The sequence below is a fragment of the Fukomys damarensis genome, unplaced genomic scaffold (genome assembly GCF_012274545.1).
Source record: "Fukomys damarensis isolate Sample0158 unplaced genomic scaffold, DMR_v1.0_HiC HiC_scaffold_21, whole genome shotgun sequence".
Lineage (NCBI taxonomy): Eukaryota > Metazoa > Chordata > Mammalia > Rodentia > Bathyergidae > Fukomys > Fukomys damarensis.
The window spans coordinates 16,741,297-16,765,825 of NW_022900933.1; the positions used below are offsets into that span (position 1 = coordinate 16,741,297).

Sequence of the window (24,529 nt, forward strand, 5' to 3'; positions counted from 1 at the left end):
TACCCCCCCCACCAAAAAAACAACAAAACCAAATCAAACAGTTCACCAGATTAGATTGCTGACATTGGGCAGGAGCAACCAGGTGTGAGGAATGGATAGCCTTCCCTTGAATTCTAGCCCCAGAGTAATGCTGTGCAACTGGCCTTCAGCAGGGCCTAATCCTGTCAGTGGCAACATTATGGTTTTGCATATTTGTCCAAAAGGCAAGAAACGCCTTTATTTTTCTTGATATCTGAGATTGATACTTATAATTGCGGTCTTAAAATCCATTTGTCCTTTCCCCATAAAAATGGTACCAGGATGCTTAGTGGAAGTGTGCTTTATAAAATTTTCAAATATTTATCACCTGGTTTTAATTGTAAAGTGTAATCAGATAATAGAATGAGGGGCATTTAAGCAGTCTGACGAACAGCTGTATTTAAAAATATTTTATTTTTTGAATAAGTAATACATGTACAAGTTTAAAAAAACACAAAAGGGCTTAACAGTGAAAAGTCTCCCAGTATTGTTCCTATCTACCCTCTCACCCTCCCCACAAACCACAATTGTTTCAAAGAATTTATCCCAGAAATATAATTTGAAATAACATATGCACAAGCATATTCATTACAGTATCATAAGCAAAAGATAAGAAACAACGGGAATGTCTGTCAATGAGGAACTGATTGATTATGTTTTATCCATTCAGTGGAATGGTATACAGCTATGTAGTAGAATGAGACAATTCTTTATGTAAGTATAAGGTGACGAAAGCAAAGTACAGAACAGCATGCATAATATACCATTTGTGCTTTTAGGAAAAGGAAATGTGTACATGCGCACAGTATGTCTAGAAGAAGAAGTAGCAGGAAGGTTTGGAGGGTTAGGGGTAGGGCACTGGGCACAGCAGAGTATGCTGTGAATGATGGGTATGAGCTAGAGTGGCAAGGATGAGGTTAACCCACTTCTTTTTAGACAAGTAGCAGCATATGTTAACACTGGTGTATAATCTCTTGGTCTGTTTTGGGTATCTTCTAAGAAGGCATTAGAGCTTTTTTTGTTTCCATAGTAACTAATCTTTTGCTATTACAAATAATACTGTAATGAATAACCTTTTACACACGTCATTTCACATTTGGTGTGGAAGTTAACATCTGAATATTAAATTCCTAGAAGTTAGTACTGTTATAATTTTGAAAGACACACTCATACTGTCCTCTTGAAAGGTTGTACCTCCTATCAGCTAGTATGAGAGTGTCTGTTTCCCTAGATGCTTGCTAGATGCCAACTAGGAGTCTTAACAAAGTTTCTGATCTTTGCTAATCTTTTAAAAAAGTGTATCACTGCATTTTAAGTTACATTTCTTTTATTATTAATGGAAGAATATTTTCACGTTTAAGAAACATTTTTGTCTTCTAAAAACAGCTCAACTACTATAGTGACTTGCAGCAAATTATTTTAACTTTCTTTGCCTCCATTTCCTCACTGGTAAATGGAGAATAAAAAGAAATAGGGTTGTTGGATGATTAAATGAAATTTATGCACAGCACTGAACATAGTCCCTGGCATGTGACAAGCCTTCAATAAATTATTATGTGATGGCTGACAATCAGAACAGCAGGTAGGACAGGACAGATTAAATTAAGAAAGTAGCATTTACCTCCATCTCTAGTCACATGCAGCCTCATTTACATTGCTATTCATCAGAGAAATACAGTCAGAATTTTCCTTGTCTTTAAGTAGTAAAGAGCTTTTCCCCATTGGAACCCAATAGTGTGCTATTGCCAGAGTGGCCTCATCTCTTAATTTTTAGACTTAGCCAGTGTGGTACAGAAAGCTGGCCTAACAGAAATAAAAACGGGAACAGAAGAGCCAGGATGTATATTTCTTTACCATGGTTCTGAACTCCCAGCTAGCCTGGTCTGCAAAGAGTCTGCTTGTAAGCCCAGAGGGATTCCAGACATGGGCTTTCTGAAGTGGAGGGTGGGGATTCCAAGCAGAAGAGAACACAATATTATAAATCTGGCTTCCTCCAAACAAGCTCACACTAGAAAATAGACCTTTTTATTGTTAGCAGATCAAACTGGCTTTCACCGAGGAGATCTGATTCCTGTAAGAAGTGTATATATATTTAATAAAGGTCTTTGGAGACGAGTACTCTGTGGCAGCCCTTGCTGCTAGTGCACAGGGGCTATCACTGGATGAAATTTGAATATTCACCCAAAGCTACTGAATATTTCTTTAGACTTGTATCCCCTATTGTATCAGCTTCCTGTATTTTCATACTGCTTTCTTGTGCCCTCTTGCTGCTTTTCCAGCTCTTTTCTCCTCTTCATTTCAGTCTGTTACACGGAGCCAGCTAATACCAGTCTTGCTTCTCAGATGAGGGGATCTTCTCTCCTTCCTTGAGGCCACAGAACTGGCTGCATGGTGGAGATGTTGCAAAAGCAGGGCCCAGACTAGCTGTGTGGCAGTGACAGTTCTAAAAGGGGCATTGGAGTCACCCCCAAACTGCCAAACCCTTTCTTGCTCAGATTCTGAAGGACCATCCCAGGGCAGACGTAGCTTCTGTCCCAGTTGTGGAGTCAGTGAGATGATGTGTAGGTCATGGGTGGAAAGGAGCACCTGCAGTGGGAGCCCACTGGGCTTTCAGGTCTGCACAGCCTGAAGGGGAGGGAGAGGGCCTTCTGATAGCATCCCACAGCAAGGCTGGGACAGGTGGTGGGCTGGGCCTCACGGCCCATGGCCGAAGCGTTAAAAGCATTTGGCGGTGTTTGAGCCAAGCAAGGGCATGGAGGCAGTGACAAGCTCACAGCCAGAGCCTAAGCTGGGAGAGACGAAAGGCAAGTCTGATGGAGCTGGCCGGTGGGACCCCAGCCTGATGTTGTCACGGTGTCTTCTCAGCTAGGAAAGCATCCTCAAGGCCTCTGCGTGTGGCTGGAGACCATTTCCAGGTAGCTGCCCACACTCCTCACTGCTACTCGGCAGCACAGTGTGGGGGGTCTGGCTTGGCCACGTAACCTGGGGAGCAGTGGCAGCGGTAGGAACCCTCTGTGTTCTCACAGTGACCATGGGCACAGAGGGCAGCAGGACCATTCAAATCATCGCACTCGTTCACATCTAAGAGGAAGGGAAAGGAGAAAGCTGTGGGGAGCCCTCTGCCCCTCTGGTCACCAAACCCTGGTCCCCTACCCTGTGATGGAATCCTGGATGTGACAGCAGAGGCTGAATCACCTCCCCAAGCCAAACAACTCAAGGACAAAAAGTAAGGGGAAGTGACCTTGCAGCGAGCCCAAGACCATGCCCTCTCCTCCCTTCCTTGTTGGGTAGCCCCGTAGAACAGCTTTGGAAGCCAGCCATCAGACCCCCTTGGCTTGCTATCTGCTGCCTTGAGACCAGGTAGCCCACTAGGGGGCGACAGCGGATTTCCCAGCCCTCAAGCGCATTCCCTATGGGCCGGGCTGGACTCGCTTCCTGTCCGGACTCTGCACTTACCCACGCAGGCCATGTGGGCTGCGTCCAGCTGGAAGCCCTCGAAGCAGTCGCAGGTGTATCCCTCCCGCACACGCACACAGCGGCCATTCTCACAGCCGTTCAGGATGCCGCACTCCTCGGCCTGAAGCCCTTCGAAGGCGGCGGGGGGCTCTGGCGAGAGGGAGGGCAGTCAGAGGGAAGCAGCAGAGGGCTGAGACCCTCACCCTCAGGAACAAAGGGTGAATGACGTGGGTGAGGATGGGCTGGAGAAGATGCTAAAATGGGCCATACTGTGCCGTTTATTAAACGGAGGCTCCAGTGGTGGGACTTCACAATGGCCGGGTCCTGCCCAGTTGCATGTTTCTGTATACTTCTGGGGTTTGGTATGGATGTCTTTGGGGTGCAGGGTTGGCAGCAGAGGAGCCTCAACACAAAGCAAACTTGATCTGCTTTATCCTCTCTCCCTGAGTAACCCACACCCTCTTAACAACGACCCAATCTCCTGTGACAGGGTGGTCCCAATCCGACACAATGGCGACCCCTGTGGCAGGTATTGTGCCCACCACACAAATGCTGGGCCTGACTTTCTTGAGAATCCAAAACGTGAGTTCCAGGATCGTGCCAGTCACAAAATGGGGTGGGGATCAGCACAGTGGGCTTTTAAGGCTATTAGAAATCCTTAATTCGCATTTCACATTGCAAAGTTCAGTTGCCAGGTTTCCTTGGAACAGGCTGTTCTGCATCCTGTAAGTGGTGTGGAGAAAAGAGATGGCAGCATGCCACTTTCTGTCGCTTCCAACTTCCACAGGGAGACTTTCAAGGTTGGGACAGTGTCCTGTACCTGTGTCCCTGTGCTACTCATGACAGGGAGTTGGTGGGGCCTGACCCAAGCATTTGGCGCCGTGACCCATAAGCAGGGACATATGGCTCAGTGCATCTTTCCCTTCCCCATCCTCACCTTGCTGGCAGTAGGACTGGCAGTTAGGGGAGATGAAAGGGCAGTGGCCTAGAGCTCACCTCGTTCCCACTTTTGGCTACACACCTGGATGGCTGGCCACATAGTGGGGCTGGAGTTCGGAGGGCTGTAGGGGTGGCTCAAGGACTGGGTGTCTGGCCTTGTGGGAGAAGGGAGGCTCAGGGATGGTGTCCTCAGGTCCTAGGTAGTTGTAGAAGGGGGTCCCGTCTGGGCCATAAAAGCTGTAGTGCAGGTCATCTGGGCCAGGACTGTACTCATATCCTGGCCGGAAGTGGACCCCAGCCTCACGTTCTGCCTCGATCCGGGCCACATTGCACAGCTGAGCATAGACCTCTGTCAGGGAGGAGGGGGAGAGGATGCTGGACTCCAGCTCCTGCTGGCTAAACCCGATCAGCTGGTTCACTTGGCATACTCCCCCAGGAGAGGGAGCATGGAGCACGGGTACTCTGGGAGCTCCGACAGAACTCCCCTCCCACTGCCCCCCAAACAATGGGGATGGAAGACAGGGCCACTACTCTGCCCTACTCCTTTCCAAGGTTAGGATCCCCCCCAGGCTGGGCCCAGCCTTCCAGGGGTCCCCTCACCCGAGCTCCTGGGGGGACACAGAGCACACTGCTGGCTCCAGGCCTGGCCATCCTGACAGCAGCATTCTGTGTAGGTGGTCTGGCGCCCATGCAGGGGTTGGCTGCACAAGTCATTGGTGATTTGCTTCCAGCAGATGTCCGTGTGGATGTCATGGTCAGGCAGGTCCTCTGGTGGCACAGAACCCAGAGGCACGTGAGCCTTAGCCTGTGCCCATACCCCTGGCCCACACCCAAGGCCACTCACCTATGCTGCTGGTGCTGTTCACACAGCGCTGCCCACTGAAGTCCAGGGTAAGTGGGGGGCTGCAGAAGCAGTGGAAGGAGCCTTCTGTGTTCACACACTCACCATTCTCACAGGCCATGTCCCGGCACTCATTGTGATCTGTGGTGGGAGGGTGGTGGGAGTGGAGGAGTGGAGCAGGGCCAGGGTGGCCTGTCCACAGACTGCGCATGGAAGGGGCTTTCCTGTGATGAATCACAGAAGAGATGCCCCTCACATCTGCCTGGCCCAGGAGGCCCCTCCCCAGGGACAAGCTCTGAGGGCCCAGAGCTGCCCTCGCCTCAGACCTGCCTGCTGCTCAGGCATCTTCCCCAGGAAAGGGGCCTCCCAGCAGGAGGGACTGGCTGCCCGGGCTGGGAGTGGGCAGAGCCAGGTCAGTCCTCACCCTCACACTTCCCTCGGGAGGCTGAATAGTGGTAGCCAGGATTGCACAGGCAGATGTAGCCGGGCACTGTGTTGAGGCACCTGCCATTCTGGCAGAGAGCAGGCCCGAACAGCACACACTCGTCAGCATCTGCAGAGGGCAGAGGAGGTGAGGGAAAGGTAGGAAGCCATCGGAGGGAGTTCTTTCAAGCAGAGGCTCTAAAGCTGGACTGTGGGTTTGAATCCCTGCCCTGCCACTTCGGAGTAGAGTGACTTTGGGCAAGTTGTTTATAGTCTCCTTGCCCCCGTTTTCTATCTAAAAAATGTAGCCAATTACTTAACCTCTTCTAGTTGTCACGAAGACAAAAGACTTGAATACATGTAAAGATACTTAAAATAAGTGCTTGACACATAGCTACACTCAAAAAAAGCAAGCTCTGGGGCTGGAGAAGTGGCTCAGTAGTAGAGTACCTGCCTCACATGCCTAAGGCCCTGGGTTCCGTACCCTGTACCACACACACACACACACACACACACACACACACACACACACACAAGCTCGGGACTAGCTTTAGGACTAAGGTGCTGAGGGGATCCCCGGAGTTTCCAGCTTGGTCAGTGGAGCACGGGAGATAGACCACTGCCCCCGTGCTCACTAAGACAGGGATGAGGGCTAGTCAAGGAACCACAGTTTGTTCCTGGAGGAAACTGAAATGAAGATCATGTGGACACTAGGTGGCGCTCAGGTCAGAACTTCCAGCTAAAACTATGGGGAGTCGGCCAAAAAAGATGGAAGCCACCTGGAGGACCAGACCAGGGCCACTCCTGTCTGAGGAGGGTGTGGAGGGAGGTTACCTGTGTACATGGTCTCTGCAAAAGTCCAGTCTCCTTCCACAGGGACGTAGCCTTTTCCACTGGGGCAGAGCTCTCTGAATTCAACTGTGAAGGGAGGTGTCAAGTTTCAAGAGGGACGGGTGTCCCCTTTCCTCCTGGTCCTTAAGTGTCACCCTGGAGAGCCAACTCTAAGAGGATTTGGGTGCCTTGGGGTCTCACCAGAGTCCTCAGATGGGCAGAGGTCACACGTATCTCCCCATCTGGCACCCTGGGTGCAGCAGCACTCGGCCTGCGTGGAGTTGCGGCCCAGGATGCTGGAGCAGGGCAGATGGCCATCCTGTCCAAAGTAGCAGTCCATGCGGGTGGGGCCTGAGGCGTGGTCCCCTGTTGGGGCCTCAGGGATGCTCTGAGCTGTGTGATAGATGCCCCTTGTTACTGTCTGTACATGACTGTCTGAGGCACCCTGGCTCTTGAATATATCTTTTAAATATAATATTTACACAGCATTACAGTTTACAAAATGCTGTTACTTATAATATCTCATTGGGTACTTTCAACAACCCTATGAGTGGGTACTATTACCTTTTCCCTGCAACACATGAAGAAACTGAGCTTCGTGACGTTTGGCAGCTTGGCATAGTCACACAGCTCTTAAGGGTGAGGCTGGAGTTTGAGCTCAAAGCCCCTACTTCTTTCTGTTCTACCCCGCCTTCCTCCCTTGTGGGCCACTCCCAGCTCCTGCCATACAAACAGGGAGTCCTCTGATCATCCCACCTCCCAGGTACCTAGCCCTTCCCACTTCCTTGTTCCCTACAAGGTCTCCTCACTTCTCCCCAAGTCACTGAGGCCAGCTGAGTGCTGGTCCAGCCTAAGGCAAGAAGCTGAGGCTGCAGCTCTGGGCAGGGGAGAGTCCAGCTCAGCTCAGGTACAAGTCCTCCCTTGTTCAGAAGACTCACTAGGGGTTGGGTGGATTTAGGGTCCCAAGGCTCAATCTGAGGTCCTTGGGGCCACTCTAAATCATCACAACTTCCTAAGCTGCCTCTAGGTGGTCGTACCTGTGCCTGGATGTTGCCTGGTCTGGCGCCAACCTCCCTTGTCTGGGCACATGCTGGACTCAGACTCCTGCCCCTCCACACTCCATTCCTAACCCCCTCTTCAACACTGCCCAGACCCTGCCCAGTCCCCCTCTCACAGCCTTGGGACAAAGGAGTAGATACCCATGGGTAATGACAGAAGGGCAGGACATTCCTGTGAGGCTCCCAGAGCTCACCTCCAACCACCCGAGGACGGCACAGCCCTTTTTGCGCATCATACTCCTCCATGTCGTTGGCACAGAGGCACAGGAAGGAGCCCTCTACGTTCTCGCAGAGCGCAGCCCCACACACGGCGAGCATGAGCTCACACTCATTCACGTCTGCCAGGCATGAGGATAGGCTTGTGGGCAGAGACAAGGCAGCCTTTGCCCTGCCCCTGACTCCTGCCCAGCCACGCCAAGTCCTCATTCCCCAAAAGAACCAGGCAAGGCCAGGCCAGCAGAAGGAAGCAAAAGTGGGTGTGAATTAGGAGGGAGGAGGGGCAGGTGGTCAGAGGGGCTGGGAAGGAAGAGAGAAGAGTTTTGGCCCAAAGGAGGGCTATCCCTCTGTACATTCCGTAAACATGGTGCCTCTTGACTCTGAGGTCTCTAGGGAAAGGTGGGGGTGAGGTAGGTGAGTGTCCTCCATCTGCTTGCTCCCTCTGCTGGCAGGACTTAGCTGTGCTTCCCCTTCCAGCCCAGCAGAGATGGCAGCTACCGGGGGCAGCTGAGATTTCGTCCTCCACATCTCCCTTGGCCACCCTTTGGGGACCCATCACGTGACCCTAAATGTTTCAGGAGGAGAGCGCTAGGGGTTCTGTCCAGGACATTCAAGACCCACGGAGAGGAGAAGGGCCCAAGAGCCTTCCCTGGCCCAGACCTTGGGTAGCCCGCAGGCTTCTCACCAACACAGTCCCAGCCTGAGGGTGAGGTCTCGAAGCCCTGGTCACAGAGGCAGCGGAAGGAGCCATCCATGTTGTCACAGAAGCCATGGCTCCCACACGTGGTGTCATTGGCACACTCGTCTGTGTCTATGGGAGAGGAGGGACCAGGGTAGACAGTGTGAGTGCTCTATTTTCTGAAAATACTTATCTGCTCTGTTAATAGATGTGTGAAAAGCAGTCTCTGAACACAGGACACAAAAGCTCTAACAGTAACATTCCTTTTCAATTTTTGTATAAGGTCTGATGTATGGAAAATATCTGCACAACCAGTATTCACAGGGGAAAATCATTTCTAGTCCTCAGCCCTCCTACTCACCAATGCAGTCTCCAGTCGGGGCCATATAGAAGCCAAGATGGCAGCCCAGGATACAGCGGTATGAGCCAGGGCTGTTCTCACAGCTCCTAGCCCCACACACTGTGTCTCCGTAGTCCTCACACTCATCAATATCTGTCCCCAAAAGAGGGCACAGGTGTGACCAGGTCACTGTTCTGGCCCCACTTTGCTAGCATTACAAGGTCACATCCCACAACCTCTGGGGTCCTTGATTTATTCCAAGTGACTGTGTTCATCTCAACCCCAACCCGTCCAGTTCAGAATCATCCCTTGGTCCTGCAGGGCTGAGTATCTAGGAAGAGGACCGTATGCTGTTTAGGAAGAGCTCCTGGCCTTCGGCGACACTCCCTTCCCTCCACTGCCTCCTGTCCCCAACAGGAGCGCACTTTACACTTCTCTCTGTGTTCAGTTTTCACCATAGTGGATTGCAGGGAGCGGTCTTCATGTCTTTCTCCCTTGCTCAATTTCAAAACCGTCTATAACTGTTCTAGCAAAAGACATTGAGCATAGCCGGTGTTCAATGTCTATCAGTTTGGCCTTTAAGAACTAGATTGTGCACTCTGCCAGCACAAAGATTATGACTGTCTTCATTTTGTCAGCCTCAGACGGTCTCTGGGCCAGCAGAGGCTTGATAAATGCTCTCTCTGCTGGATGATCAACGCATGGAAAGCACTCTGCTTCCCGGGAAGACGCAGTTCCTTGTTCCAGGGAGCTGAGGACCAGAGAGGGCGGGAAGACATGGGGCTGGGGCCTGTCCACCCCCCTGCAGCCCTTACCCACACACTGCCCGCTCTGTGGGGAGGGCTGGAAGCCAGGCTCACACAGACAGTTGAAGGAGCCCTCGGTGTTGACACAGCGCCCTCCCAGACACGGGTCTGCAGCTGCGCACTCATCCACATCTACAGTAGAAACATCCGTCAGCAGACTCAGCCATGGGTCTCTTCCCTGTCAGGTCCCCAGCGAGCCCTCTGGAGCTACCCAGGAGGGCCGGGAAGTGGCCGAGGTAGAAAAGAAGATCCCATGGAGAGCCCAGAGCTGGAACAGCGGTTGTGCTGGGGGTGGGGAACCGGGCTGTGTCAGGGGTAGAAGGGCAACACAGAGAGTTTGGAGAGGGTGTGTGCCTGCCTCACACGTCACGGAGAGGCCCTGCCGAGGGGCTCCAGATCCCTCCCCAGACACTTGGCTCCCATGCATCTGGGTGAAGCCGTGAACATTTTGGGTTTTTTTCAGTACTGGTCCTCAGATGGACTCCACTCCAGACAGCCTCCAGCACCCCGGCTGCTGCCTGCATCGGGGCCATGCTGGTGTCTCACCCTGGCAGCTTGTGCCCCCCTCTGCACTGGCAAAGCCAGGTGCGCAGAGACAGAAGAAGGAGCCGTGGCTGTTGAGGCACTCGCCGCGGGGTGCACAGTGCTCCTCCCCTGCGCACTCGTCAACATCTGAGGGGAAAGATGGCAGCAAGTGTCCCTGGGTGCTGTCACCTTCACCTTCTCAGCTCCCAGCCCCAGGGGGAGACGGGAGTGCTCACCCTGGCACACTGTGCCGTTGGCCAGCTGGAAGCCCGGGGGACACCGGCATTGGTAGGAGCCTGCTGTGTTCTTGCACTCGCCTCCCAGGCAGCTGCTACGGAGGTCTTCACATTCATCCACATCTGCAGGGCCACACAGGGGAGGGAGGCAGCTGACAGTGGCACCTCCCCCGGACAGAGCCGAAGGGAGGTCTCGCAAGCACCTGTCACCTGCCCTCAGAGACTGGACCCATGGGGCCATCTGGGGGAAGCTGGGGAGGGCACCCGGGGAAGCAGGATGACTACAGCTCTGACCACTTGGCCCTGCTCTGGCTGAGATCCTCCACTGCCTGCACTGCCCAGTAGCCCTGTTCCTATTACAGCCAAGGGGCCTCAGATTTCATTGTGAAACAATGGGGACTAAGCCAAGGAGACAGATATGGGAGCGTGAGACTGCCTGGTAGGGGCTAGTGCTCTCCCAGCAGCCACCCTGACGAGGAATCCTGGAGGAGCTTATCAGAGTGCAGATTCCAAGGCCCCACTAGAGTCCAGAGAAGGAGTGTAGCAGGAGACTAGGAAGCTGCACGTTGAACGTTGCCCCGCAGTGATGCTAACACCCACAAAGGCCCTAAGCCTGGTTGGCTCAGGAGCCCTAGGTCCGACTTCTGTTCAGGGAGTGGTGAGGAGAGGTGTCCCCAGCCAGCCACCATCCTAGGTAGACAGAGGGACCCCTGTCCGTTCTGCCACCTGCAGTGATGGGTTTGTTCCCTGCACCCCGACTGTGCTCCTTCCATGGTGGGCTCTTACCTTCGCAGGTGTGGCCCAGGGGGCCAGGCCGGTAACCCTCATCACAGTCCTTGCAGGAGAAGGAGCCCACAGTGTTGGTGCAGACACCCGCCGGGCAGACTCCAGGGAAGGTGCACTCATCTAGGTCTAAGAACACAGCGTGGCCAGGACCCAGAAGGGCTAGCACCACCCAGTGAGGCCCACCCCACACCTCTTGGCTGACTCTGAGCAGGGAGGACTCTGGGCCACTAGGGAAGGGCAGGCCCTGCTGAGGACCTTCCCTGAGGCAGCTCCTACATCTCCTCCCTAGGGAGTTCCAGTGGTAGCTCTACCCTCAGTTTCCCTCTTGCCTCTGTGACCTCCTTTTTCTCCTGCCCTTCCTTTTGAGCTTGAGGATTATGACAATAGAAGCTGTCCTTTGGGCAAAGTCCCTTTACAGAGATCTCTATTCTAATCTACAGCCCCTCAGCACCAGCCCAGTCTTGGTAAGAAGGTAGCTGCCCAAGGTACCTTCACAGGCAGTGCCATCTGCGTTCACCCAGTATCCGCTCTCGCAGGCAGAGCAGGTAAAGGAGCCCTCGGTGTTGAGGCAGAGACCTTTGGGGCACGAGGCCCGGCTGGCACACTCATTCACATCTGAAACCGGCCATCAAGTTCTGTGTGACACTACAGGGCAGACATCCCAGGAGTGCCAGAGACTGACACGTGGGCGGGGATGTGCTCGCAGCATGGTTTGGAGAGCATGAACGGGTGAGTGGGGTGCATGCGCAGACAGAAGGAGCCACAGACTGGACTGGCCTGTGGAGAAAGGGGGCTTCGGCCTCTTTATACCTTGGCAGCTCTTCTCGTCCGAGGTGACCTCATAGCCCTGCTCACAAGAGCATCTAAAGGAGCCTTCCAGGTTGATGCACCGCCCATGGGCACAGACCCCGGGGGTCAGACACTCATTCACATCTGTAGGAGAGAAGTCCAGGGTGCAGGCTGGCCCCTCTCCTTCATTCAGCCCACCTTGGCAGGCTTAGAGCAGCTCACCCGAGAGGCCAGGGAATCAGCCTTCAGAGGGGCCCTGGGTCACGCCAGGGAGGCCATGAAGCCACATCCCCTCATTCCTCCAAGCCAAGACAGGATCCCTTCCCCGCTGAGCTTCCCTCAGCCCCATCTAGAACACAAACCGCTCTGTATACATCCTAGAAGGGGCCAGGTAACCAAGCCAAGGCTGGCTTACTCCATCTGAGGACACCGGGAATGAGGTGTCCAAATACCTTGACTCACCTCACCATGGGTCAAATTCTCTCTAGTCTCCTACCTGCCACCAAACAACCCATGTTCCCAGCCTGACAACCAACTTCCATAAATGGGTGGGCAGTGTGGAGAGAAGCCAGCCAGGCCCAGGCGGCTGTGGCAGTCTCAAGGGCCTGGGAACTGTCTGCCCTCTCCAGAGCCTCAAAGCAGCTATTGAAAACACAGTCCCTCTGGCATTTTGAAACCCAGGCCCTCTTCCTGTGGGGGGTTGGCGGGGGACGCTCTTCCCGCTGCTCACATGCAGCCCGCTCTTGAGGGAGAGGGACAACTGCTGTCGAGTGCTGTTAGGACAGAACAGAGGGACCTAGCTGCTGCCTATCACCACCGTTCAGCCTCATCCCAAGACTGGGGTTCCTCACCCCACCCCACAGGAACCAGCCACAGAAACTCCTGGGACTTTGGGCTGTAGCTTCAGAACGGATGTGGCCAGGGAGAGAGGCCCCCGCCCCGGCTGATTCAGAGGGCCGAGCACCAGAAGGGAAGCACACCCATGCCATGCCCAGGGTCAACTGGGAGCCCAGCCGGATCAGGGAGGACAATAGCCTCCAAACACTTCTTTTTGCCGGCCTCTCTCCAGGAGCCCGGCGATCAGGGAGGACAACAGCCTCCAAACCCTTCTCTCTGCCGGCCTCTTTCCGTCCCCGTGTGTGGGCTCAACCAGCAGTCCCAAGGCCGAACAGCCCTCTGGTGCCTTGGCAAGTGGCCCTCACCTACACAGCTCCCGCTCTGGCCCGTGTACCCCTCCTCACAGGCCACGCAAGTGTAGGAGCCGGGGGAATTGACGCATCTCTCATCAGGGCAAGTGCCAGGCTGACGACATTCGTCGATATCTGGAAAACAACAGCCCCTCCCTTGGTCATCTCTGAGAACCGCAGCCCACGGGTAGCTCTGTGACACAGCAGATCCTTGACCCTGCCCGCGGAGAGGGAGAGGGAAGTCAGTGTCTGTATAGATGAAAACAAGGGGAAAATGAGACTTGCCCTGTGTTCTCAGCTCCACCTCCCACCCACTGTCCTGGACAAAAGAGAGATGGAAGGATTTCAAAATGAGAAAGGGAGACTCTCTGGGTGGGTGCAGTAGGCTGTGGTTACTGTTTGCTGTGGGAGAGTCAGAGTGCTATTTTGTGAGCTGGACTGTTGGGAAGGGCCTTCACAGCTCCTTTGGTGAACTCCTAATCTTTTACAAATGGTGACCGTTACTGGGATTGGTTGTGCTTGTCACAGCAATCTGTTGGACTGCTGCCACAGATCACCAGAGGGGCAGTAAAGGAAAAATGAGCTTCATTTCCTAAGGAAATGAGGACCAAGGACAAATCCCCATCTCGGATATGACCCAGACCAGCCTTGAAGCTGAGGACAGGCCAAAGGGACAAGGCTGGCATGGATTCTCTGCTGGAGAAGTGTCAGGCCTCTCTTCCAGGCAAGAGGTGTAGGGGGTCTTGGTACCCACTCTGCTGAGATCCAAGAAGATCAGACAGAAAGGTTGAGCTTGGGCTCCAACCAGACAGGCAAGGAGATGAGTGACAGGAAGAGGAGGAAGGGGTTCCCCTGGTAGTTGAGTGCACAGCTCTTATCTGGTGACCTAGCCTGCTGAGAAGCCTGTCACTCAAGGTACCTAGGGGACCTAGGCTGAAGTAAAGACTGTACTCTAGGTCAAAACTGCAGGACATTATGCTCCTCTTGCCCAATGTCAAATCTCCCGCTCACCATTTATGACAGATTGGCCAAGCTCCAAAGGAAACAGGAAGATTTATTCTTCCTAAATGGGTAATTATTCTCCTGGAGGAAGTGCACCACTGGTGCAGATTCAGAGGCCCCCTGGCAGAAGGAAGATCTACTCAGCACCCATGGAGAAAATGTAGGAGACAGGCCAAAGGGCAGAGCACAGGCCTTCTGTACAGGGACTGAAGCCAACAATGCCATTGCAAACAGGATGTAGACCCCAAGATAGAGGGTGACAATAAGTGCCCCTGAGGTTGCTTGTTCTGCAGAAGTTAGACACATCAAAGTTCTCTGTCCCAGGGAACGGGGACTCTCTTGAGCCCAAAACTGGACCCCAAGGATGCAGAAAAGGGATGTACAGGGAAAGTGGCCATTCAGGTGAGTATCTGCAAAGAGGGGCCCACAGTTCCTAGGGAAAGTTGGGGAGACTGAGATAAGGCTTATCTCTGGAAAGGTAGAAACCATGAGCCCCTGTTGGGTTAAGGTGACACCAAGTTAAATTATTCTAAGATGTAAAGACAAGATGGAGAAGATGGGACAGAGATGGAGGAATTGAAGAATTCAGGACCACCAACGTGGGCCACTCCAGAGGGAGCATCTAGCACCATGCTCTTTTGGCCCTGGCTGAGGTACCTGAAGGAGGACCACAAAGCCATTGATGACTTCAAGGATGGGGGACTTTGGCGATGAAAATATATTGCGGCAGAGATCCTCCTAAATCCATAATGAGATAAAAATGAAGTCTTTGGACGGCTCTTGCGGAGGCCAACTTGCCAGTCTGCTGTCTGAGGTAGCCTGGGAGGATCCCGGAGCTTCTCTGCCCAGGGATCAGCTTTTGCATGAGGACATATAAGGTTGCTCACATCTGTCCCTGGTGGGAGTACAGGGTGGGGGCGAGGAGGCCGCTCAGGCAGGGACCAGCTGCTCAGGGGACCTCAGATGTGGGTGGGGGACATCAAAAGCCCTGGCCGCCTTCAGGAGAATCCGTCCTTGTCCATGGGAACCCAGAGTCCTGGTAGGACAGAAATGCCCTTGAGACTGTTGCATGGGCTGCTATCCAGACCCCGTAGCCTTTCACCAGAGGCTTTGGGTTTCAGTAGAGAAAGCGGTTTCTTCACTGGAGAAAGAAGAAAGAGGGAGAAGAAATTGACTGAGCTCCCGGTGATGGGCTGGGCCTGTGGTTACTGAGGGAAACCTGGAGAAGTGTGCAGACATCATTCTTTCTTTCAACAGTCTCCAAGAGTCCGCCCAGGGCCAGGAACTCTGCCTGACCTCCCAGACGAGGCTCATGTCTAGAATCTTTCCTCTAGATGGGCAGGAGACAGTCCAGAAGAGGGCGATGGAGGTGGAGGAATCTGGACATGGAAAGGGAAGGGACAGGGCTCTGACAGTCATGTTTGTCCCTATTTACTTGGGGTCTGTATGTGCCAGAAATGCGGCTGAGCGCCCTATGTGTACTAGCTTATCCTGTCCTCACTAGAGCTTCTGAGATGGGCATGATAGTTTCCATTTCCAGACATGAGACAAGAGCCAGACTGCGGCCCGACCGCGCCATAGCCTGTGCCCTTAACACAGACTGGTTCACATAAATCTGATATTTTAATGTTCTGGTATTTTCTTAGTTCATTTCCTTTAGTTTTTCTTTTCAATAGACCCTACTGTCAAGTTCATAAGGTTGTTGTGATACTTAAAAGAGGTTATAGCACAGCCATTGGCACATAGTAGGTGCCCTCAAGTGGTGGGACCGTCACTGTCCATTGTCTTGGAAAATGACATGTCTCTTCTGCTCTCTCACGAGGTCAGAGGGAGTGGGTTCTGCCCTCGATCATGCAGAGGCCTGAGATATACACAGGGAACACCTAACGGGAGGCATTTGGAGAAGGTGACACACTGGGGGAAGAGACGGTCATTTGTCCTCTACCTGCAGCCGCCTCTCCCTTTTGCCAAGACTTCCTAGGACTCTGGACTTTGCTTCCATGGTAATGGATTGGGAAACAGGCTTTGTCCCTTCACAGCTACACAAACTCATCCCTTACCTCCAGGACCTGGCAAGTCCTGGCCAGGATCCTAAATTGGGACCCACAGCAGGTTTTGGTTTTTTTATTTCCCAGAGAGAGCCTTGATTTACCTTCTTTTATTCTTTTTTTTTTTTTTTTTTTTGGTTTTTTGAGACAGGGTCTCACTATGTAGTTGAGACTGACATGGGACTCATTGTGTAGCCCAGGCTAGTCTCAAACTCACAGCGATCCTCCTGCCTCAGCCTCCTGAGTGCTGGGATTACAGGTGTGTGCCACCTTGCCCGGCTTTTATTCCTGTCTTAACCAGTCTGGGGACATAGGACCTACTCCTTCTGCAAGCATTTAATACCCCAGCCTAGCCAGAAGGTGGTAGTGACACAGGTGCCAGAAGGTTTTCAGAGCTGCTGTGATAGTGGCAGGTTAGGCTATTATGTAAAGACTAGTTGTTACTGCTCCCACCACCACCACTGTTTTGCTGCCGCTGGGAAAGGGGAGAAAGGTTTGGGACCTGTTCATTCATTCTTCATGCAGTCCGTCAATTATGATTTGTTGGGTGCCTATCAAGTGTCCTTGTATGGGTCATCTAAGGATATGGTTGAACCCTCAGGAGCTCACGGTCTTAACAAGCTTTAGCAAGAAGGCCAAGGCTTGCTGGGTGTGGTGGCGCATGCCTGTAACCCCAGCACTTGGGAGGCTGAGGCAGGAGGATTGCTGTGAGTTCGAGACCAGCCTGGGCTCCATAGTGAGTTCCAGATCAGCCTCAACCACACAGTGAGACCCTGTCTCAAAAAAAACAAAAACAAAAGAAGGCCAAGGCTTCCAGATAGATGGACTCTTCCTCTACCACATAAAGAAAGCCCATTTTTCAAAGTAAGGAAGCAGAGATGTGCCCGGGATGTCATGTAAATTTGCATTTCTCTGCTACGGTGGGGAGACAGGATGCCAAAATATCATCAAGGCGATGGAAGAACTCAGGAATTCACAGACATCTTTTTGTCCGTAGGAGTGGGCTCAGCACCGATGGACCCAGTGGGGGACAAGCAGAAAGGGCAGTGGTGGTGGGCAGTGTGTGGGTAGCAGCCTGACCCCCTACCCTCATTCCTTACCTTGGCACTGTCCCTTCCCGACCAGGATGTAGCCAGAATCACACTCGCAGTGGTATGAACCCTCGGTGTTGCTGCATCGCCCCCTGCTGCACAGCCCTGGCTGCTCACACTCATCTACATCTGTGAACACACAAGACAGTCCCGAGTCAAAGGCAGCCCTGGAGCAGGTCCTGAGGTACCTTTTGCAGCACAAGCACACCATGCTGAGGCCTGGGTGAGGAAGGCATGCTTGCTGCAGCCATGGTTGGCTGGAGGGATGAGGACTGAGACTGACCAGACTCTACCTGACCCAAGTTTCTTCTCCCAGGGAGGCTACTGTAGCTCTCACCTTATGGGAGGGCTCACCTGGTGACCATGGCAGTCCACATGGCATGATCTGAGGAGGTCAATGAAGTCCCCGCCCCGACTTGACCTAGCACAGTGGACATTGGGTCTACTTCTACAGTTCTTCTCAACGGCTTTGTTAAAGGTTAGTTGAGGAGAGGGAGAGGGAGAGGGAGAGGGTATTTTAGGCAGCCAAGGATCTGCTGGGTGTGGTTTGTGTCACTCATTGTCCAAAACTTACTGGTCCCATAATGGTCAAGTCAGTGCCCTCCTGATCCCTTGGAGGGCGTCTCTGCCACCTGAAGTTCTACTTGCAACCTGGCTCACGGCCTGGCCCCAGCCTTGCTATCCTTGCTGGTTCGCACACACCCCTTGGTGCCTTAGCTGTAGCAGATTTCCACTGGTCCAGCCGCCAAGTCTTTGTTCATACCCGCGCCACTGCTGGGAAGATCTTTCCTCACCTTACTAGCCAATGGATTCCCACTACCATGTTGAGCAGAAGCTGAAGAGATCAACTGTGGCTCCTGCGACCACTCCCCGTTCTGTGCCCCCACTGTCACAGTCATCAAGGCCTCATTTTTGCCCCTCCCCAGCACTGGTTTTAGAGACTTCACAGAGCCCTAATGCAGATTAAATGAGATAACTCAGGTGGGAAGCTTAGCATAGTACCAACCCAGCAGGAGGAGGCACTGAAGAACTGTGGGCTATTATTATCCTAGTGCTAAACCTGCCCCACAGAATCTAGGCTCCTCAGCCTGGCATGTAAAGTCTTTTATGACCTGCCCCTGCCAACTCCCCTCAACTTGTTTCCTGCCTCCTATGCAATACTTGGCTGCGCAGGACCTGCCATTGAGCCCTCACATATGCTGGAGTGGCTCGTACCCCCCACCCCTGGGAGGTTCATTGCACTTTACTTATCTTCTGGCAAAGCTGGCTTCTTCCCTCCTGCCTGCACGCTCCTTTCTGGGGTTCCTTTCTGCCCCAGCCCTTAGATTTCCTGACCTCTGGGAATGTGCTTTATTATCTCAGCGTCTCCTGTGCCCAGCATAGAACCCCAATAAGTACTTACTAAAGGGATAAGGTGACAGTTATTGCTTTATAGATGATGTTTCCATCTGAGCAATTCTTTGAAAACCCCAGTGCAACACACATGTTTAAATACCACTTTGTTTCTCTGTGTGTGAGAAACTGAAAAGGGAAATAAGGACCAAAATGTGTAGTAAATATTGAGAAATGGGGAGAAAATGTTTAAATGAGAAGGGGAACAAGGGAGGGGGTAAGGGAAAAGGAAGGAAGGGATAAGGAAAAAAAAGGAAATAGAAGGAAAAAATGAGAACAAAGCTTTTGTAAATGAGGGGAGGAGGGGTTAAGGGAGGAAGGAAGAATTGAGACATCACGTACAGATACAAATTCCCCATGACGAATGTTACCGTTATGTATATCTAAATTGTACCAATAAACATTTTGCCAAAGAAAAGGAGGGCCAGGGATTTAGCTCAGTGGTTCTGCCACCTGCCTCACAAGCGCAAGGACCTGAGTTTGATCCCTGGTACCAAAAATAAATAAAGAAAAGAAAAACTCAGCACAGCTGAGGTGCTGGCAGAGGTGTCCCATGCCCAGTCCAGGCCACCATGTGCAGATCCTGTCCTTGCAGTGTGTTGGCGGGGAACCTGCAGCAACTCAGGAATAATTACTCTTCACTTTGAGACCTCTAATCCCAACAGAGAGACAAGGGAACTCATAGCAGAGCCGGATGTAGCGACTTGACAAAGAACCCCTAAATAGGGTGGGGGCAGGACCACCGCCTGAGGTGATCGTGGGAAAACCAACTTATGGGGTGAGAAAATAGAAATGGAGGAAAGGGACCTGAGATGGGCTAAAGTATCCCACACAAGTGAAAGCAATAACTTTAATGAAAGAAAGTGTAGAGAGGCTAAGGAACGGGAATTACAAATTTAAGTCCTGCTTTGGCAACTTAGCAAAACCTTGTCTCAACATTTTTTTAAGGTTTGGGGATATAACTCAGTGGTAGAGCAATCCCAAATTCAATTCTCAGTACAGAAAAAAAAAACCATGTAGATCGCTGGGGATTTAGCTCAGTGGTTTCAATGTCTGCCTCGCAAGTGCAAGGTCCCGAGTTAGATCCCTGGTATAAAGAACAAAAACAAAACAAAACAAAGCAATCAAAATTTTTGGCATTAAAAAAAATGTAGATTTTCCTTGTGACTGACAGAAAGGACAAGACTTTTGGGGTTTTTTGTTTTGTTTTGTTTTGGGACAGGGTCCAACTAGGCAGTTCAGGCTGGCCTTGAACTCACTGTGGAGCCCAGGCTGTCCTTGAACTCACAGCAATCCTCCTTCCTCAGCCTCCCGAGTGCTGGGGTTACAGGCATGTGCCTGGCAGGAAAGGAAAGACTTCTTAAATAAATTTCCAACAACATCAAAAATAAGGCAAAAAGGTGAATTTCAATACATCGAAAGTAAGGATTTCTGTTCAAAGCAGGACATGGGGGTAACGGTGAAGGGAAGAGGACAATGAGAGAATCATAATATCTAAACCCAGCTAAGCACCTGGAACATGGATGGGGCTCGTAAAGACCACAAGAGACAAAAAGCAATGGGTTTTCCAGCTGCTCACGGAAAAGTGAGCCAAAGACAGAAACAAGCAATTTATAGACGAGGACACTCAAAGGCCGATATGCCAAGAAGTGCTTAAACTTATTAGTAATGTAAATATTTAAATCATTTCTAATGATTATTTCTATGTATATTAACTTATAAACAATAATGCTTTCTATTAATTATTATCCATTAATTCATAATTAGCTGTGGATTATTAATTCATAAATGAAAACTAATTCATAACTAATTCAGTATTAAATGAAGTCACTGAAATAATGACATATCACTTTACGAGACTGGCAAAATTTAGAAAGTGGATCTTATGCCGGTCAAGGGCTTTTCAAATGGCAGCCAAGCCCCACTGGGAAAAGCACTTTAGCTGGCCTCTGCCTCTCTCTTCCTCAGCTGTCGGGGCTGGCAGAGATAGTCAGACACCCAGGCTGGCACAGAGCAAAATCCCTGGTCTGGGCCAGTCCCGGCGACACTGTTCCCTGAAGCAGCCACGGCTCGCCCTGGGCTAGCTGCTCGGGCTTTGTCCGCAGGCAGCGGGGCCAGGCCCACCGCTCCCTGGATCCACCAGACTACTTGGAGCACAGCCGCCTGAGTCACCCTGCTGGTGGCCAGCTGACCCATTCACCGCTCCTCTGCTTGGGGACTCCTGGCTGCCACTGCCCTTGGGACAGCATCCAAGCTCTTCAGCCTGGTACCCAAGCCACTTCCCAAACTGGCCTCAACCCCTGCCACTTCCTGCCTGGACCCCACGCTCCAGGCACACTGACTTCCTCACCAGGGCCGGGCGCCAGGCCTGTTCACTACTCTGTTCTCCGTGGAGACGGTTCCCTTTGCCCAGAGCAACCTCCGTTCCTGTTCATGCTTTGCATCGGCGTCTGACTTCCTGCACACAAAGATGTGTCTCTGGAAGGAAGCAAGCCGTGCTTTGGAGCTGGAGTGACTTTGACTCTATTTCCAGTTTTGCCGTAACCAAGTGTGAGGCCCCTGAGTGTTTCAGTTCACCTCCCCGAGCCTCAGTTTGCTAAACTATAACACAGGCTTGAATGATGAGCTTTGTGTCATAAAGCACTGGCAGAGAAGTGCTCATTAAATAGCAGCTATCATTATTCTGCCCCAGCTCAAGCGCCCTCTTAAGAAACCTTTGGCAATTCTCTCCTGCGGAGCCAGTTGCCTGCTCACCTGGATCCCGCAGTGTCACAATTCGCACTCACTCATCTCAGCTTTCCCAGAGCTTTGCGCAGTGTCTGGCACAGAGTGCTTGATGCCTTAGTGCTCATGGATGATGCACACAGTAGCTCCCTCTTCCATGGACTTCGGGATTATCTCCTAGACCTCCCTTGGCCCCATAATCAAGTGAGAAGATGTGGATGGCTTTGGTCCCTGTGGGCCAGATCCTTCAGGGGATCACAAGTTGAGGGTACACTGGCATGAAAGGATATATAGCTCCCCTGGATGCCCTGGGGAGCTGCGATAACTACTTGGCTGCCCTGGCCAGAACCAGCACTGTGAACTCCAAGAAGAGACAGTGCCATTCTTGAGGTGAACACTTCCAAACTGGTTAGAAATCTTTTTCTATTTCTGACTTTTTTTTTTTTTTTTTTTTGAGACAGGGTCTCACTATGTAGTAGAGGGTGGCCTGGAACTCACTAAAATCCTCCTGCCTCAGCCTCCTGAATGCCGAGACTCCAGGCAGGTCCCACCTTACCTAGCTCTTGGTTAGAAATCTTAAGGCACTGCTTGGAAAGCACTCCCTTACATTTTTTGTGAACACATTTATAAAAATGTATGGGAATCGTTCTTTGTTAAAGGGTTTGAATTGGAAGTGTGCCTACCAAGGGTCCCCCTAGCAGTGAGCCAGGACTTCCCAGGGAAAATTGATAGCCTGCAGGTATCTCAAATTGCTAGGGACTGAGTTCCTCTCTTGTTTGTTTGTTTGGTTTTGGTTTTTTGAGACAGGGTCTCACTATGTAGTTGACCTGTAATTCACTATGTAGCCCAGGCTGGTCTCAAACTCACAGCGATCCTCCTGCCTCAACCTCCCAAGTGCTGGGATTAAAGGGGTGCGCCACCACCCCTGGCCCTGAGTTCCTCTCTTAAAAGCCTGCTTTCCAGTCTGCCAGAAGACCTAATTCTGCTTCCTCCTTCCCCAAAAGGAAAGTAGCTTCCTGTCACTCAGAATTTGAGACCTGGCTTTTGGTCCCCATGTCTAGCCAAGTCCCTTGATACCTTCTTGGCTCCAGCCACAATTCCTTGAGACCTTTGCAAGCATTGCTGTCTTTTGGATTCTTTTCCCTCCTTGAGGTCCCAGCACAGCACCTGCTTCCTCCCCAGTTCCTTTTCCATCCCGACTGTGTGCTTCCCAGACCAAGTATATTCTTCTGTGACCAATCTAGCCCATCCCAGGGCCAGGGCAGGCTTGGCTTACCTTGGCACTCCTGTGTGGTGCCCGAGGTGGCCAGTGTGTACCCAGAGTAGCAGAGGCAGGAGTAGGAGCCCACGCTGTTGACACAATGCCCTCTTCCTGAACAGGGGTCCCTCAGACACTCATTGTCATCTGAGCAGAGGGAGCAAGGAGGGAGGTTAGGGAGGCCACTGTGTCTTTCTCTGGGCACCTGCCAGCAACCTGCCCAGGAAGGGGATGGTGCCATGTGACATGGAAGGGGGACATTGAGGGGGACAGAGGGGACTAGGGAGATGAAAGTCTCTAGGCTAAGCCAGGCATGGTGGTGCATGCCTATAATCCTGAGGCCGAGGCAGAGTGACTGCAGTGAGTTCAAGGCCAGCCTGGGCTACATAGTGAGTTCAAGGCCAGAATGAACTTCATAGTGAGACCCTGTCTCAAAAACAAAAACAAAAACAAAAAAACCTCTAGGTTAAAAGCCACAGGGTTAGTCCATCAGGCCCACTTCGGCACTAGGGTCCTGGGGTGACTGCTAGCCCCCACTCCCTGCCCCTTGTCCCCTTCCTCCTGTGGCTTTGAAATTGCTTCCTTTCTCCTTCAAAACCACAGTTGATATGGCTTGTGATCCAGTGTCTCTTCTTTTCTGGTACTGGGAATGGAACTCGGGACCTTGTGCTTGCACGGAAGATGCAACGCCACTGAGCTAAATCCCTGGCCATTGGCCTTTGCACAAAAATATTCCAAGGGGATCAATGAGGTCCACAGTTGATTATCTTGGCCCCAGTCCTCTCCTCCAGGTCTGGCCTTGGTGGAGACCCTGGTCTGCTCAGCAGGCAGCAGCACAGCCAGTTTGAGGAGTGGGCTAACCTCAGGGCAGGTGCAGACCCAGGTGAACTGGGTGGCTTCCCACTCTCCTGGAGTCTAGAGGCTCAGCGAAGTTAAAATTGGCTTTGTCCATAGGGACTGCATCGCTGCACTCATCAACCACATAGCATGGCCTGGCCCTTCTGCTGCCTGGACTTTTGACTCAGTTCTCTGCTCCTGCTCCCAACTACCCCAGCCTCAAAGTAGGCATTTGACACCCAAGTGAATACCCATGCAATAAGCCTGGCTGGGGTGCAGCTGGTAGCCAGGGTTGCAGTCACATCTGTATTGGTCTGGGAGGTTCACACAGGTTCCTGGGCCACAGATGTTGGTGGCTCCAGCAGCACATCTGTCAGTACCTGTGGGAAAAGGAGCAAGTGGAGGTTATGGCAGGGTGGAGGGTGGATGAAGGGAGTGGAGCAGGGTGAGAAGAGCACTGGAGCAAGGGTCTAGGGGTCCCGGAAGCCTAACAGGAGTCTACCCCACCTTCGCCAGCCCTCCCACACCCACGTGCAGCACGGCCTTGTGTAAGGCCCATGGGACTTCCCAAAGCCAGAGCCTTCAGCCCTAGCCAGGATGGAACTCACAGCTGTGCATCCCCTTGATTAAGACTTAATAGATTCTAGTAGTCTGCATTCACAGAGAATGGCCTCCCTGCTGAGGGCAAGCCAGTTGCTTGCTCATCATTTTTTTATTTGAGTTTATTGGTACTTTTTAAATATACAGTACTGTTACATTCATCATTGGGGGCAAACTCTTCATCAGCCTGCCTGGTCCCACCTACTGTTGTAAGAGCATTTTGCTTGTCCTAATCAACATAACCACCTCATCAGCATAAGATACTCATCAGCATGGGATTACTGCCACCCTCTAGTCAACTGATACTCCCTATGGACTCAAGAAATAGTGGCAAGCTCAGAGTGTCTTTGTCTTTGCCCACTCTGAGGCAATGACCTCCTGTTCCTCCTCAATGTACTTGAAATTACTCATTTCTGTTGTCTTTTTTTTTTTTTTTTTTTTTTTTTT

The 24,529-nt window shown here is 51.9% G+C and overlaps 1 protein-coding gene across 1 annotated transcript in view; it reads right to left on the reverse strand.

Annotated features, from left to right (window-relative positions):
- Positions 1–433: 433 nt before the first annotated feature.
- The window catches only part of Ltbp2 (latent transforming growth factor beta binding protein 2), a 110,352-nt gene continuing 86,256 nt past the window's right edge, over positions 434–24,529 (reverse strand). Inside the window, exons 17-37 of the mRNA XM_010645640.2 lie at positions 23,734–23,862; positions 22,664–22,792; positions 17,281–17,400; positions 13,146–13,265; positions 11,965–12,087; positions 11,644–11,769; positions 11,155–11,280; positions 10,369–10,491; positions 10,154–10,279; positions 9,617–9,739; positions 8,823–8,954; positions 8,468–8,593; positions 7,761–7,904; positions 6,710–6,901; positions 6,512–6,595; positions 5,679–5,807; positions 5,258–5,395; positions 5,014–5,181; positions 4,496–4,762; positions 3,475–3,624; positions 434–3,099 (exon numbers count right to left, since the gene is read on the reverse strand). Coding sequence (XP_010643942.1) covers positions 2,957–3,099; positions 3,475–3,624; positions 4,496–4,762; positions 5,014–5,181; positions 5,258–5,395; positions 5,679–5,807; positions 6,512–6,595; positions 6,710–6,901; positions 7,761–7,904; positions 8,468–8,593; positions 8,823–8,954; positions 9,617–9,739; positions 10,154–10,279; positions 10,369–10,491; positions 11,155–11,280; positions 11,644–11,769; positions 11,965–12,087; positions 13,146–13,265; positions 17,281–17,400; positions 22,664–22,792; positions 23,734–23,862 — 2,918 coding nt within the window. The 3' untranslated portion in view covers positions 434–2,956. The remainder of the gene's footprint in view (positions 3,100–3,474; positions 3,625–4,495; positions 4,763–5,013; positions 5,182–5,257; positions 5,396–5,678; positions 5,808–6,511; positions 6,596–6,709; positions 6,902–7,760; positions 7,905–8,467; positions 8,594–8,822; positions 8,955–9,616; positions 9,740–10,153; positions 10,280–10,368; positions 10,492–11,154; positions 11,281–11,643; positions 11,770–11,964; positions 12,088–13,145; positions 13,266–17,280; positions 17,401–22,663; positions 22,793–23,733; positions 23,863–24,529) is intronic.